This window comes from Argiope bruennichi, chromosome 11, assembly GCF_947563725.1.
Source record: "Argiope bruennichi chromosome 11, qqArgBrue1.1, whole genome shotgun sequence".
Taxonomy (NCBI): Eukaryota; Metazoa; Arthropoda; class Arachnida; order Araneae; family Araneidae; genus Argiope; species Argiope bruennichi.
Window position 1 is genome coordinate 91,799,672 of NC_079161.1, and position 17,773 is coordinate 91,817,444.

Here is a 17,773-nt window from a genome sequence, read left to right on the forward strand (position 1 = left end):
GATAAGAAGAAAAAAATTAAAACTGTTTTTTAATATGGAGGAAAAAAATGAAGCTCGTGTAATCCTGGCTTGAAAAAATTTTATCTAAAATATTAATAAAAAAAACTGTTTTTGATTCTTTTAATCGAAAAACGGATTGACAGACTTTTTTTTTTAACTATTTCAATTCAAATAATTAATGAGAGCATCAAAAACTAAAAACTGCGCAATTTGTCGAATTTCAACCATTATCATCAGCGCCAGAGCAAAACAGATCGATCGTCTTCAAGTGGCATCATTCGGATGCGATTCGACCATCGGTTCAGACGTTCTAGAAGTGCGCCTGCTGTCGTATTCGATTTTTACAATTTATAACGGTTTAATTTTTGTCGGTAATTGTTGAATAGTTCTTCGATACCAATTGATTTCTGGCTAGAATGAAAATCAGTGGCTTCTATTTCGAATCTACAAAGATCCGACCTTGAAAATGAAATAGATTCTCCATAATGCAGGACAGGTAAGTTGTTTACGTCGTTTATTCATTGACCTGTTGACAGAAAGCGAATAATGATCTTTAGGAAACGTTTATTTTTATATTTATTTTTACCAGTGATAATTTAACTGTATTCTTTAGTAAACAATCAGTGAGTTTTCGATTGTTTCGTCGAGATTAGCAGAAAAAACTGCGCCACATTTTTCACTTTTATAGAAATATGGCATGTTTTCCTATTTTACCGAGGCTTTGGGGTCAATTAGATCTCGAGATATTTTTCAAGTATTTTCCACTTTCATTGAATATACAAAGACCATATAATAAAATTAAAATTTATTCAATTAAGCATCTTTCAAATTTTGGAATACAAATTTTTGTAATTAATTACATTTTGTTAGTTTTATATTTTCTTTCTTTGTAATTTTAAATATCTGCACATGTTGCTTCGTAATCTAAAAAAATGTTCGATCGTATAATTATATAATATTTAAATTATGTTAAATGTTGTTGTCATTTTTTTTATTTTCCTATATAAAATTGCTTTTTAATTATAATTCCTTTTTAATGCATTTTATGCTGAAATCTACTTTCTTAAAATTTAAAATTTTTCGATTTCAGTTTGTCAAAATTTGGTACTTAAAACTGTTTATGTATTAAAAATAATAAAAAATAATTGGTTTGAGAAAAAGGGCCGGGATTTGTTCTGCCTAAAGACCCTTATGAGGCGCAAATCGGACATACGTTTGACGATTTAAAGAAAATATTAAAAATATTTTTTCTCTGTTTCAAATTGTTTAGATGCTTCAGCCTGTTATAGCCTTTCAGAATTTTTTTTATTTTGGAAATTTTACATCAAGAAAATGCAATTTGTTTTAAAAAGAAAGGGAGATGATTGGCTTCTTTCGTTCCAATCATCTCATATCGTGCGTTTTTAAAGAATAATGATATTCAAATTTCTACAAATCGGACTGCTTTTGTGATTGATTTTGTTGATTGGAGTTCAATTTTTGTGTATTTAACTGTTAGCGCTTAAAGAATATTTTATTAAATATGATTCAAAAGGCGGAGTATATATTTGAAAAAATTTAAAATTCTTAATTCATCAGAGCATTTATTGATACTGATGAAATTTTCATTTAGACCATTCTGTTAGCACATGTTTGTCTATTACTAAAGGTTTACAATTTAGCTGTTGGGCCTTAATTAGAGTAGATGATTATTAGAGTAGATTAAACCGTATTTGCCTTAAATAAAACTGTTTTATTGAATTAGTAACATAGGTACTATAAAGTATCATAGCAAACTTTTCCTTGCCTTTACTCTTTAGAAAATATCATATTGTTATATTTATTTCATTTCATACAGACACGTGCTGAAAATTGCGATTTTATATATTTAATATGTTTAATTTGCAGTAATATTTAATTTATTTCTAAATATGAGTTTTTGTTAATGTGATGGTAACGATTTGATAAAAACAAATGTTTTCCCATTGGCGAGTAATATGCTCGTGCAGCTTATATTTTATTTTTATTTTGTTCAAAATAAATTGTTGAAGAATATAATTAAATTATTTTTTAAGAACTTCATTAAAAATGAAGTTTAATTTCTTGGTTATAACATTAGCAGCATTGAATAGATTATTTTTTGGACTTCAATATAACGTGAAAATTAATTTGGTGCTGTAATATTTTTGTAAGTCATCGCAAAAAAATTCCGAAATTTCGCTTAATTTTTAATTAATTAAAACTTTACTTAAAAATTAAAACAAACTGCGCTGAGATGCACATTCCAACCTTCAAGGTATATATGCGCCCAATCTGGTAGTTGTAAGTCGAAAGGTCTGGCCTGTAGAGCGCCAACACACAAAGACACATTCATTTATCTGTACTTAAAATTAAGATGTGTGTGTGTGTGTGTGTGTGTGTGTTATTTACGGTTCAAGTATTTTTGAAAGAAAAGCTGAATTTTAGAAGGAACCACAGAAATTTTTTTGAATAAATCTCTTTGAAATAACTGCGTAAATTATAAAAAAAATAATCTGCCGTGCACATAAGATTACGTATTGAAGGATACGATATTCTGTAGTCATATAAATATAAAATATATTTTTAGTTTCAGCCAAAAAGTTGTCTGATTTATTGAACTTTTATTGCATCCATTTAAAATTCAAATTTAAATATTACAGGAGTTGACAGAAAACTAAAGAGTTTTATAGTACAATGCACTGGATATTTTAAAGCTTCTATAACTGTATTAGTTCTATGATTATCAAAATTTGAAGCTTAAAGATATTTTGCTACAGAAGCTACTAAACAATTAAGATGCTTAAATATTTAATTGAAAATTTTATTGAACAGTACTCCTGGTGAACCAGCTGGTTGTCAAAGGGGGCTACACTTAATATATCACAGAAAAGTAATTTATTAAATGAAATAAATAGTGTGATCAAAAAAATTGTAATCTAAAATTATCCTCTGATTTCAATATTAATTAAAACTTTCAGTTTCTCTTTAATGTAATTCATCACATTTTCTCTGATTTGTTATAACCAAATTTATTTATTTCTAGACGCAATTAAAATAACTACATGCAAATGTTTGATTGACTGAACAATGCAAATATTTTATTTGTTTGGTGTAAACAAAGATATTGGTAGAACTAGCCATGTTAATAATAATAAATATTTGATAGCTCAACAATTTATACCAAAATGTAAATCATTCATTTTCTTATGAATTTTTTAAATAAGATATCTTCAAAATTATACACGAGATAAAAGAGTAATTATTAATTTGTTCATGAGTTAAAAATTTATATACATTTTTACATAATATTTCTATAGAAAAAAAAAGATTGTGAATTGATAACAATATTTTTGTATATCTAACAGCACTTAACATTTACAAGATGAATTCGAAATTCGGCTGATTTTCAATGACTTTTGGGGGTTTCCCATCTTTTGATGCTTTATTTGAAACATATCTATCATCAAAATATTTTTTAATACATGGTTTTTGTGATGTTTTTGAGTTTTAACATCATCTGTATATGGTGAGTACAACACAAATGGGACAAATAAAAAAATGAAATAAAGAAGAGTCAAATTTTGGCATTACATAAAAGTTTTTGGCTCGCTTGATAAAAAGTTTTGTTTCTTTATTTATAAAAACTCATACATCCCTGCCTGTTTCTTTTTTCTCTTACTTCAAGTATAGAAAAAAAATATTTTAATGATCAAAAAAATAGAAATCAAGATTTTCGACTCATTTTCACCTTTTATACAACACAAAAAACAAGTTTTTGGCATTATGTCTGTGACAAAGATAAGATGAAACTATTTAGCGATAGACAAATAAAATTTGGTATACGGTTTTTACATCAAATTTATAGATGACTATCAAATTTTTTGCCAACTCCAGTAAAAGTCAGTCTGTCTGCCCTTTCCAAATAATAATTAACACAAAAACTACAAAAAGAAGAGAGCTATGTAGATAAAATTCAATGCACAGAATTAGCATGTGTAAGTCTTAACACTTTTCAAATTTTGATCCAAATCCAATAAGCGATTGACCGTCTGTCGGTTTCTACTTTCAGAAGCACGTAAACGCGATAACTCGGACACGCAGTGAGTTAAATATATCAATATCAAGAAACTATTATTTCTGAAGCAATCATTATGAAATTCATTAAAAAAATGTGTTTCTTGAAATGAAATAACAAAAGATACATTATATTTACAGAGCGCTATTGCTGCTACAACTAAAACACAAATGAACTTAACCAAATTAGAAATAAATATTACGTTTGATGCAAAAAATGACCAAAAAGAAAGATGTATCTGGCCTGTATTGATGTACATTCTCAAGGGTCCAGCTCAGGTTTGTACTATGAGCGGTCTGACTTTCATCCAAAAAAATGGATCCCTCATCACCCGAAAATCCCATGAAATTGTGGTTTTGGAGATAAAATTAGTATCACAATTTAAAGTGAATAAATTACACAATAGCAAGTATAATTATTTCCAAATTTTTACATCTAAGTAAGATCATAACAAATTTGCTCAAAACTAAACAAGAAAGAGATCATAAAACACAGAAAAAAATCCCTGGTTTGAATATCTGCCTGAGCTTGACCGTTGAGAATGTTTTCAAGCCAGACTCATCATATCTTTCTTTTTGGTTCTTTTTGCATTAAACTTAATATTTATTTCTAATTTGGTTAAATATATCAAATTAGGTATGAGATTTTGGCACTACCATTGCAAACGTACATCAAATTTTTGTTTCAATCGACTTAGAAAACCATGTATAAAACAAAATTCGATTTTCGGATACTGTTAAAACATGCCAGGGATTAATCGCCTAAAAAAGTATCAAAGGATCAAGCGCTAGATTCAGTAAAAAATCTGAATTCATGCCAAACGTTAATATTTCCTAACTATTGTTCACCAATGCCATGCAAGGCGTTCATTTCATTGCTCGATTTGCCGGGATAAGTCATATTATCTTTTTACAGAGTATGCGAAAAGGTTTGGAAACGCTGATGGCTGCTGGTTTTCAGAAAAAATTAGAGCAATGACATTTTCAATTTCAGAATATGGTAATTGTTTTTTTACAGGATATGTGCTATTACATTCCTGATTTGATAATATTCTGACTGAATTGTATCAATTCCTCTTAAAATGTCTTCTGTTGGGAAATTTTCATCTACGGTCTTGGTTCTTGAAGGAACACTGTCAGATCTTTAACAGCTTCACGTATTACTGACTGTCTTCATAAATTATAACAAATAGAGATTGCAAAAAATACAAGTATTTCATTAAACTGATGAGCCATATAATCTCTCATTCAAATTTGTCTGCTGAAACAGATTATATTGTTACGGATTTGTAAATATTTTTTATTTTCATTATATTACTTTGTAAATATTACAGACGAAACATATTTTATGCGTAAGTAACCGCTATCGATGGATCTGTTTATCAGTTTGCAGGGTTGCCGCTTCGCGACGAATTTGGCTACTTTCCCACCGACTTGGCGAGCATTTTACCGATCATGGCGACAGTTCTTTAGATTTTGAAAGTTCGAGAATTGAAGCTCAAGCAATAATATTTCGGGAGTTAGCGGAGTTTTCTGGAAATCAGTGGAGTAATGCTTATGTCATTTCTCGCCAAGGCAGGGTATAAATAGGACATGTCATGGGATAAGTAGAGAGAGAAGAGTTCACTGAAAGCATTTTCGCTGGTGATCTGATCGCATGAGAATTTTTGAAGTCTGTTATTCTGATATTAATTACCACTCAATTGCGCTGTACTCAAGTGCGTCATTGTAATGTTTGGTTCGTGTAAAGTCCTGAATTTGCCAAAATTTTTTGAAATAAACATTTTAGACTTTTAAAGGACTTTTTCTTCATCGACCAGCAAATCGAAAGAATCTCGAAACCATAACAGTATCAGAAAGTTTTAAACCGAAGGAAGTCTTCTCCAGAACTTTCTCTCATACTCTCTAATGAAGATGTTATTCCTATTACTTTTCATGAAATTGTGGACCTTTGGAAAGAGCACAAATACGTGGCATGGCATTTGGTATCATTAATGACATCAATTTGATCTTTGGCTTGAATAAAGCATTTTTGCTAAATCTTTAAAGTAATCCTTGGCGACTTTCTTGGAGATTAATCTCTGGCATTTAGCAATAGGTCCCCGAAAATTTGAATTAATTTTAGATTCGGTGTTTACACCCATTTGGACCCAAATTTGAGATTGAATAAGACAGAAGTAAAAACCCTGCATACCAAATGACATATATTTAAGTAATGCATTCTTGAATTAAATTTACTTCTGAAAGTACAGACAGACAGAAAGTTAATCCCTTGACAGATTTGATTCTAAATATGATAGGTTTCTACTGTTTATTTAATAAATCGATACACCAAATTTTAAACATCTAACTCTCTTTGTTTTGTTGCCGTTGCTGTTTATGGCACTTGTCGTGGGCAAGCCCGCCGACGAAGTTAACGATTCTACGCCGAGTTTTAGCATCTCTTGTTTCAGCAGCGCCATCTAGGGCCAAGAGTACGTCATAGCTACTCAGGCATCACAGCCCTTTTAATGGGGGTGGACTCCATTCATGCATTTCATTCACTCATCCACAGATCATAATTTAGACCTGAGTCAAAAACAATCACCTCTGATCCAATCCCCATAGTAGTAATGTCTCGACTTGGAAGACTACGCGACTTTGCGACTACGACATATTTATAAGTGCACAAGCCACCAAAGGATAGTCTTCGGTAGGTGGCGTTCGAACTCACAACCCAAGGGATGCAAATCCGGAAAATCGGACAGATCGATTTCCTCTAAGTTGATTCCGTTCTAAATTTCAAGGGAATCTTAAAATTTGGTATAAAAATCGAACAACAAATTTTATCCCTTTTACTCAAAGTATTTTGGTGAGTTATTTTTTTCACAGACAATCAGGTAAACGGACAGACTTAATGTTTTTTTTTTTTTTTTTTTTTTTGGCCTTGAAGGGGTTTATAATGTAGAGATTTGTCAAAATCCTCGAGATTGATTTTTTGGCGATTAGAATAGCTTCTTTATATCTTCGTATATGAGAAATAAAAATGAAAACAGTCTCTTTTTCAGATACGAAAGCTTCTACCTACATATTCCGAACTTCTGCAATTCATTTTATGTTACTCTCACTGAAATTCAGAGTAAAATAAAATAAAAGGATCTTTCTTCACAATTTTTCCTGATTTATTTTTCCTGGTTGTATTTGCTGATTACTAGCCTCGATTGAGCTATTATTTTTAATATATATTTAATGCATATTTTTCCATCTGAGCCGAGATTTTTGCATCTTTTTTCTAAAGCTAAATTATGGTGATCTGTTTATATATTGACAGTTCAATCTAACGAAAAGCTATCCTGCCACAAACGAAAACTCGCTAAAGATCTCCTAATATAGAATTTATTTCTAAAATTTATGTATACAAGAAGGTATGTAATTATGTCAGGGCTGATTTTTTTTTTTAACAAAACATATAAAATATATATATTTCTGAATTTGGGTAAAAAAAGATTTTAAAAAACATTGGTGGAACCAAAATATATCAGTTAAACGACAACAGATTTAAGATTAATTTTTTTTTATTTAGTTAAAAAGAGGTATTAAACAAAAATATATTAATTTAGAGGTTTATCAAAATGATTTACGGAAAATTTTGCAGAAAGTCAAAGAAATGTATTAACCAGTTACTAAATTAAGAAATAAACCGTATTTCTATCCAGTCTTTAAATATCGAGTTTCAAATGATAAATAAGTTGATTTTTTTTTCTTTTTAGAATTTCAAGAATTAAAATAGCTATTGAATGTTTTAAAGGATTGATTATTTATTCCATAGATCAGGAACTGCAGAACATACTGAAAAATTATTATATTAAATTCAAATAAAAAAACATTAGATTTTAATTCATTAGTTGTTTTTTTTCATATAAAAATTTACCACTGAATTAGAAATGTAAAATAGTATTAAAATATACGGAAATGTAAAAAGAAAATTACTGTATTAAAAAAAAATAAACTTGGAAATAAATTCCAAACGATGTAATAAAGAAAACTGTTTCAATAATAAACAATAAATCAAGCACGTTAAATAATTTTTTAATAAATAAATAAAAATAAATAGTTAAATAAATTAATTAATAAAAAATTGAATTAAAAAAATAAAATTTTTCCAAAAATAGACTTTTTAACGTAATTTAAAGTTACCTTAAATTTAAGAGAAAAAAAGTTTGAAATGATATGAATTATTCCTTTTGTTTAAATGAGTTGTTCTTTGTTTGAAAATAAGTTGTTTTTTTATAGAAATTGCTTATAATTGATTATTTATTTTATTGTTCGCAAAATAAAATATTTAATGTTGGCAAAATTGGTACCTGCCTAATGGGAAAGTGCCAAGATGCGAAAATACCGAACTATCATCTGTAATTTTAAATTTCCTTTGTATGAATTTCTGCTCCAGCTCACTTAAAAAAAATAATAAACAAAATGACACAGAAAATAAAACTAGCTTAGATGCAAGATATATTACACAGGACAACAAATTATTGGAAAAATTATGCTAGCTTCAGAAAAGATGACTAGAGTTGACGGTGGCATCTGACGTTTTACTTTACAGCGACATGATTGAAAAATACACCATCTAATTTAGCTGTTTGACGACATTTCATCCCTTATGACCACACATTTGAACATCCTATGATTTTTTTTTTTTTTTTTTTTTTTTTTTTTACCGCTTTCACATAAGTTCAGATTTTGGATAAATTTTTAAGGGCTTAAAAAAACAACTAATTCCTGATATATACACAGATCGGCTTATGTTTGGAATTCGTTGCCAATTAGCTCGCCAGAAATATTGATTTTGTTCGTTTTCAGATAAAAATAATTTTATTTCCACGATTCCGCCAAACTGTTTGATATTAAAACCTTTTATTTTAATTACTTATCCCACTCTGTATATTGTGCACACGAGTTTTTGTAATGTGTGTCAGGTGCTTCTGTGCTCAGAGTTTAGTGTCAGATGCCTCTTATACTGCACCTGTTGATACATTCCCCAATGGCCCTCATAGACAATGTACTGATGCCTAATCTATGATGAAACGTAGTTGGAGATCCTCTTGTAAGTTACAGTTTCAGGGCCAAAATAACAATTTTGCTTTCCAACAGGATATAAATGCAAATAAAATAAATTAATGTTGATTCTTGTTTTGAATTATATTTTCATAATAAAATTTATTTGTCAAAACATCGATAACCTTATGTGTTCTTTCCTTACAGGTAGAGGTATCGCAGCGAGCAGACGGAAGTGATGGAATGTTTTGAGCAATGTCAACATGTGCCGTAATATATGAAGCATCCCAAAAAGATGGAGGATCGGAAAAATCTGGAAACAAACCCTAATAAACTTAAGATTATTGACATGGGAAATAACTGTCATGTAATTATACAAATTCCTGATCAGCCAGACAGTGTAATGGCAATGGGGTTTGATATCAGCAGCCTGCATTTCATGTCGCTTCAAGAGCTTGCTATGAGGAGATTGGCTGTACAGTTGTGCAGTCACCGTAAAATGCTTGCGTATGCTGTGCAAACCGATTCAGCGTCGCGACGTCAAAAGGAACACGAAACAACGATGTACGATTTGTTGAAAGATCTTCTATCTGAAGCTAAGGTTCCACAAACGTTGAAACACGAGTTATTCAGTTTAATGAAATCTGTTTCCAGAGAAATAATAAAATGGTTGGATCTCCATGAAAATTATTTAGGTCCGTGTAACCTAAACGAAATGGAGAATTTGGAACACCTGTGCTGGACTAGCTTGGGGAGTGTGGATTATCGGGAAACAGCCGCAGCACTCATTCGTCACGAAAAGCTGGGCGTGACACAATGTTACAAGCTGGCTTGTCTGTACTGCTTGGAAGAGGACATCAGAGAGCTTTGGCGAAAGATGCCCGAAAAAACCAAAAAGTCCTATTATGATGCCAAATCTGCGAATCTCGAGCAGCCAGATTTAGTTATTATTTGGACTTTTATCTTAAAAGATAAAGTAAAAAAATTTCTTAGATATCTTGAAGAAAAAGGGAAATTCTACCCCTCCATTAACCACCTAGCGTTCGAATGTGCTGCAACCCATGGTTACAAAACGGCTGCTCAGTATTTTTATGAAAAGTTAAAGTTCGAAGATCGAGAAGAACCGCTGATGAATACCGCCATGGCTGTAGCAGATGAACGTTCAACCGATTTTTATTCTTACATGGAGGAACGCCAAGAATTTGGCGACGTTTTGAGCTATTTGTTGTCCGTGATGCAGCCGTATGAGCAGAAGATCTTGCTTTGGTACCACCCTTGTGAGATCTTGAAGTGCGCGCTGGATTGGCCCAGGCATGATGCCTTTATCGAGCTTGCAAAATCCGCATATCCTTTCCTTTCATTACACACTTACATCCGGGTGCTTTTCAATCTATCTCGAAACAGTTCCTGGGGATATAATCATTCAAAATTATTTCAGGAATTTTTACTGCTCGAACCCGTTGATTTCAGTTTAGCGCTGATAGTCTACAACGACATTTTGCGAGATTTTATCCGAAGTGACGACATAGAAACTGTCAAATTTCTTTTCAGACATCTGGAAGCTCAGGGAAAAGATGATCCTATTTTGGGGTCTACAGGGAGTTTCATTAACTACGAACTAATCAAGGAGGGTAAGTGGGATTTGATGAATCTTTTCATCGAAGAGGCGCATCTGTCCAAAGGAAGCAGACGGAGGAATGTGAAATTTTTCAGTGAAAGCAGTGGATTACATCTGGACAAGGAAGAAATCCAGGGTCTCATAGACCTCAAAAATTACACTGTAGAAGATATAGGCACTTTAGAAGATGTCAAGAATAACACTGATCTTGAAATTCAAGAAGAAGAAAGAGAAAGACCGAAGGCTGTAAAAAAACTTTTAATTCCTTTAAAAACAGTATACGATAAGTGTGTTAATTTTCTTTTTCAATAAATCTATGCATGCCTATTTTGTAAATTGCAACTAGTATCATTGTTGTATGACATCGCAAAGCAAATACTTTACCCTTTAAATGTGGCGATTTTTAAAACTGTTTTCCTGTGAAAGCTAAAAATTTATTCTAAAAATAATTTATTTTGCCTGAAAATTGAATTTGAATTTATCTCGAGGAATCAAATTCTTTTAACATTTCATTTGTTTCTTCCAAGTGTCCGTGCATAAAGTATGCCTACACATTTGATGTTTGGTGCATGTTCGTGTATAGATGTGTAGGAATCTTGGTATGAATTTTTTTGAAATTGTTAATTTTGAAACTGTCAGAGAAATTTTAAGTGCAATAAAATTTTGTAACATGCAAATTATATCATTGTTGTGTGACATCACACAGCAAATACAATACTTTGTAATTCGGCGATTTTTGAAACGAATGTCGTGCGAAAATCTTATTCTAAAAATAGCTAAATTTTATGAGAAAATTTAATTTGAATTTATCTGGAGGAATCACGTTTTATTAACATTTTATTTGTTCTTTCCAAGTATTCTTGCATAATATATTATTAAATGTCTGTCAGCACATTTGATGTTTGGTGTATGTTATGTTAGTGTATAGACGTGTACTGATCTTGATATTGATTACCTTGAAATTGTATATGTTAAAACTGTCGAAGAAATTTTATGTGTAATTAAAATTTTTTTATGATGCTACTTGCTGTTTTAATTTAATTCTGTGATTAGCAATGAACTATTTGACTTCTATGTTATCAACAGTTTAAATTATTGGTCAACCCCATTGGGCCACGAAACTGACACAAACATGTAAAAGCAACTTTTTTAGTGTGTATTTAAAGTGCACTAATCACTTTTGTAGTTCTGTATTTGTTCAATTTCAATTGAATTTCTTAAACATAATCTGATATTTATGATGTTATCAACAAGGTATATTAAAATATCATAATTATAATGAACTATGACATTTTAGTATTCTTATAGCTATTCCGTTCATGGATTTTCCTGACAAATCGAAATCACATGCCATCCCATTTGCATGTAAACTTTGCCACCCATATCCTTCAACATCCAATTCCACTGTCCTTGTTTTTCATTAGTGCAATTTTTACGAACAATCATTCTCTTAACTCTTGTTTTTATATGGCCCTAATGTAAGGTCATGGGACAATGATGCTGTGACAACTATTATTTATATTCTTTTATTTTTTTTTCTATTACTAGCTGGTACCCGGCACGTTGCTGTCGCAGAAAAAATAATTTTGGATATATCGTTTGATATAGCTATCTTTTTAAATTAGATACGATAGAAAGAATGACATCTTTTTACTTGTCGACATTCATTGAAATTGAATGATACATAAAGGACAATCTAAATAATATTTATTTTGTTTTTTTACTTTATTATTCAAGTATTCTTTAGAGTAGACAACATTCTTTTGGCACACACAAATAAATTTCTTGGCTCTCCGACTCACGAGCATCAACATCCAACAGGACATGGGAAACATGGATTTTCTAGGTGCAAACTAGTAAGTTGGCAAAGTGTAACCGCAATCGGATGAACGGTACGTCAGCGGATAAAATACGAACAAACAAAAATTCAATTTTATATATTCGATTTAAAATTATTTATTATTATTATATTTTTTATTCCATTATTATTATTTTCTTTATTCTATTATTTATATCATATTATATTTCTTTCTTCTCATATATTTGTCGAATTAGAAATTGTTCTGAGAAGATTTTCAGTAAAACCAGAAGCATATATTTTTTGTAAGCTTTTCTAATGATTTCTTCGAATAACAGCTGCATGCTGCATATCAGTTTCTAGGAAAGAAGAAGAAAAATTATTTAAAACTCTAATGAAAGCATAATTTCTAGATTTCCAACTAAGCAAAAAAGACCCGGAGGCAGATGGATAGAAAAATATGAGTATAGTCGCCAAAAAAATGTGTAAAATAATAAAATTCCAGTGATGAATAATTAAAAAAATTCAATTTTATTATATAAAGATATAGTTAAGATATAATTAATTATTTATTTATAATAGTAGTAATTTATTTATAATAATAATAATCACATAGTACTAAGCAGGATGATGAATTGTTTTAAAAATACTTTTTTAAAAATTTTGTTTTAGAGAATTTAGTTAAAAAACCAATCGCAAGCACAAGAGAGAATAGTTATTCTAAAATCGCTTGAATATCAGCTTTTAGAAGCTCTAAGGAATTCTGGGATAACTGTTCCTTTTAAACTGAAGAATTTTTAAAATTTTTTTACGTGCTTACTTTTATATAATACTAGCCGCCTTTGGCGACCAGCCGGTTCGCCAATCTTAATGTTCGTTAAAATTTTAATAATTAAATATTTTATGCAATTCCAACTTTAATAGATTCTTCAGCAAAATATTTTAAAACTTCAAATTTTGATAGTCATATAATTCACTCATAATATTATAAAGGCCTTCAGTCATAACGTGATATGTATCTCTCTAATTTTCTGTTACCCCTCGTAGAATTTATGCTTTAAATTAAAGTGTAAAGGATTAATCTGCAATTAATATAATAATATTTTTTACTGAAACAAAACATTTTTTTTAATAATATAATTACTGATAATAGAGTCACTGAGCGTTTAAACTTTATGGGCACTAAAGAATATCTTTCTTAATTTATGTAATATCTCAAGAATTTGTCAACAAAATTTTCTCAGATTCATCATGAACAGATCGATTCATTAACAATGTTTCATTTTAAATGCATCAAACACTAAGAAAATAAAATGAATCGTTTAAAATAATCGGTCGAAAACAGGTTTAAAAAAACTACTTAAAAAACGATGTACTTAAAACTATAAGCATATATAAAAAAATATATAACTAATATAAATACAATTTAATTACAAAAGCATGCAACTAACCTAAAAATAATTTAAATCATTGAAAACAGGTTAAAAAGAACTACTTAAAAAACGATGTACTTAAAACTATAAGCATATACAAAAAATATATAACTAACATAAATACAATTTCCTTACAAAAGCATACAACTAACCTAAAAGTAATTTAAATCGTCCGTTGATAATGGTTGCCATGCCAACAATCAGAACACAGTGCGCATGCGTGAATTTTCTTCGCCTTTTACGGTAACGCAAATGCGTGAATTTTTCTACGCCAGTTGGGGTAACGCTATGCAGATTATACATTTTTAATTTCCTTTATTCTGTGTTATTTTAATTCAAAAGTACTTCAGAATGAATCTGAAACATGGATTAATTAACAATGTTTAATTTTAAATGCATAAAACATTAAGAAAATAAACAGAATCGTTTGAAATAATCCGCCGAAAAATCTTAACCCTAGCCTCATTACTGTTGGGAGAAAAAAAGAACTAAAGCCTAAATCATTTGGAGTTGGGGAAAATGGAAGATTATTTTGACGGAAAAGTTGGCGGTGGGGAAAATGGAAGATTTTTTTTGGCGGGAAAGTTAGTTTTTAATTAATAATTAAAATTCTAATTAAAATTTCAAAAAAAGGGACCCCAGGTGCACATTCCCGACCTCTAAGGCATACATGTACCAAATTTGGTAGCTGTATGTCAAATGACCTGGCCTGTAGAGCGCCAACACACACACACACACACACACATTGAGCTTTATTATAAGTATAGATTAACAATTTTATTAAGTTATCACATATTTAGGATTTCCTTTATAAATGACTTAAAAATCATCAACTGTTAATTTAAAGACGTATATACAAAAGTTGCGGAAATCTCATTAAGATTAATACGATTTATTAATTAGTTATTTATGTGTATTTTAAAACTGATAATATCTTTTAATGAAATAAATATTTATTTCGTGAATTTTAAACTTAAAGAATTGCATGAAAAAATATAATTTGATTTAATATCAGAGAAAATAATTTTAAAAAAATTAGATTTATTTCAATTAATAAAACTTAACTTTTCCCATACCTATATATATCTAATTTTAATATTTAACTGAAATATAATTTTATATTAAACCAATTTTGTAAGACTTGGATTAAATCGAAGCGAAATATATTTCCCTTCTTCAATTTTAATTACGACATTTGAAATTGTTTACAAAATTTTTTTTTAAAAATTGCTGTTTTTTTAATCAGTTCAATTTTAATAAAGAAGCGAAAATTTCTTTCTTTCATTTTAAATATTTCAAAACAAACTAAAATATTTATTTTTCAGTTGTTAACATTAAAATTTTACAGGCACCTGTAAATTATTTGCTGTTTCATAGAATGACACAAAAATAATGTTTATATATATTCACACTCAAGAATTTTTCACAATTTGTTAATTACGAATTTCTCATTACAACGTTAGTCTCGAAAATTTTTAGAATAGAAACATTAGAATGTAAATTTCTCAGAATATTTAATTCCTTATTTAAATGATCATTTGCCGGCGTCCTTACATAAGGGTAACCCATCTCATCTGGGAGTCGCGGGTTCGAATGCCGGTTCAGGCATGGTGGTTCTTCATCGGTGTTCTCTCTGTGAGATGTGTGAATGTGCCCCCCTGTAAAAAGGGATTGTGCAAGCGAATGTGTGAATTTCATCTTCATATGAGATAGAAGTCAGCCTTCTGCCGTCGGGTGCACACCGGTCTTAATCCTCAGAAGCTACTGAAACTCTTTTCCGTGGTAGCGCGGGAACGACATCGTCACTGATCATTTTAACAAGCAATAAACTAAGAACTTGTAATCAAAATATCAGGAAAGTTTGACTGAGAGTGAAACACTTGTAAAACAAAATTGAATAACTATTATGTTAGTAATTTATTCTTATTTAACAAGAAGTTATATAGTTAATTTAAAACTATTCCAAAAAAGGTTTAGTTCTCACCTTACCTAAATAATTTCTTGATGTCAAAAATAATTTGTTTCTTATAGATTGTAAACCACAATCAAAAAAAAATTTGTTTTTTGAACTCTCTCTCATGTAACTGTGAGAATTTAGTTTCTGGTTTCTAATTAAAATAGAAAGGCTTTGATATATATCTGCTGGTGAACAATATTGCCACACTTATTAATTATGAAAGATATCAGAATTTATATTATTTATTCTACGAAATAAAGAATATAATTTCTTATTTCAAAAATGATTAACCGTACGTGGATTTAATAGCGGGAAGCTAAAGAGATGTAGAACGAATAAAAATAAAGAAATGTAGAGATTGATCAGAAATTTCTAGAAGCTGCACGTGTTTTACTTCTTCTTTTTTTTAATATTTAATGTTCTGCAAATAGATATTGAGAGCGTTTTTATTAATCATCTTTTACTTTCATCTTTAAAAATAAAGAAAATCAATGTGTTAAATGAAAATTTTTAAAATTTTCTTAGCCAAATCTTTATCAATACATTCATACTAAAATAACTGAACTCTTCGAAATTTTATTACTTTTTAAATGAATTGAAATAAAACTTAAATGTGTAATACGCACATATTCTATTTAATTCCGAATATTATCTTTTATTCTTATATTTTATATTCAGTTTCAAAACATATTTCTACAAATAAAACAATTTGCCAAATTGTGTTTTAGGTATAAGTATAAATTAATATATAAGTATAAGTTAGTAAGGTTTTATGTATAAGTTAAAATATGAAACGGTTATATAGAACTTATATTTAATATCTGAGCAAAATAGTTTGACAAGAACGTACATAAAATCAATCAAGTAAATTTATTAACATTGAATTTAACGAATTTATAATGCTGTTCTTTATCAAAATGTTCTTTGACAACTGTTTAAAAAAGTTCACATAGTTTATTAATACTTAGAATTCAAGATTCATGACTAAGTTTGACATCAATTGTTTTGAAATCGTTTGAAAATATTTATAGTTTTGATTTTCTGCATAAAAAATATTCAAAAATATCTATGAAATCAAATATTATAATTAAATGCCAAACGATTTTAAAAATTGGAAAAAAGATCTTGATTAGGTAAATAGAAAAGTGTATTAAGCAAAACTATTTTAATTTAGAGGTTTATCAAATGATTTATTTAAAATTTTATCGTTCAAGAAATATAATGAATGAATTAAAAAATAATTAAAAATAAGCTGTAATTCTATCCACTATTTAAATATTGGGGTTCAGTAGGTAAAAAACATGAAAATTTTGTCACACTGTGAAACGTATAAAATATTTCAAAATGAATAAATTACTTATTCTCTTGTTCAGGAAGTGCAGAATACATTGAGAAATTATTATATCAAACCTGAACAAAAACGAAATAGACATTAGATTCTAATTTATGAGCGTCTTCATAAGAAAATTCTATCAAAGATGAAAATTTGAGAAATTGGACTTTAAGATGTAATATAGCACTTCAATTTCTGCAATCGCAAATACTAAAATCAGTGTAACTTCCCAAAAAATTTCAACAGTTTTCTAAAGAAAATTCTGTTGTTGTTGTTGTCACTTATAGCACTTGCCACAAAGAAAATTCTTAAAATATTAAATAAAAAGATCCTATTTTCATAAACAAAATCGAATTTTTAACGTTGTCATTTACATTAAAATCAGTAATGCATTGACTAAATTGGATAAATTGTTAGTATAATCTGCATAAATCAATAAAGAAATTCAAATATTTACATATTATAAAACTGACGACTTAAACATAGTCGTATGAACTAAGCACTCGGTTTTATATATATGAAT

The 17,773-nt window shown here is 29.3% G+C and overlaps 1 protein-coding gene across 1 annotated transcript; it reads left to right on the plus strand.

The window, feature by feature from the left end:
• Nucleotides 1-293: 293 nt before the first annotated feature.
• Nucleotides 294-11,709, plus strand: LOC129957547 (uncharacterized). The gene is made up of 2 exons (XM_056069902.1): nt 294-496; nt 9,319-11,709. The coding sequence occupies exon 2, from the start codon at nt 9,389-9,391 to the stop codon at nt 11,039-11,041; it is 1,653 nt and encodes a 550-aa protein (XP_055925877.1). The 5' UTR covers nt 294-496; nt 9,319-9,388; the 3' UTR covers nt 11,042-11,709.
• The last annotated feature ends 6,064 nt before the right edge of the window (nt 11,710-17,773 follow it).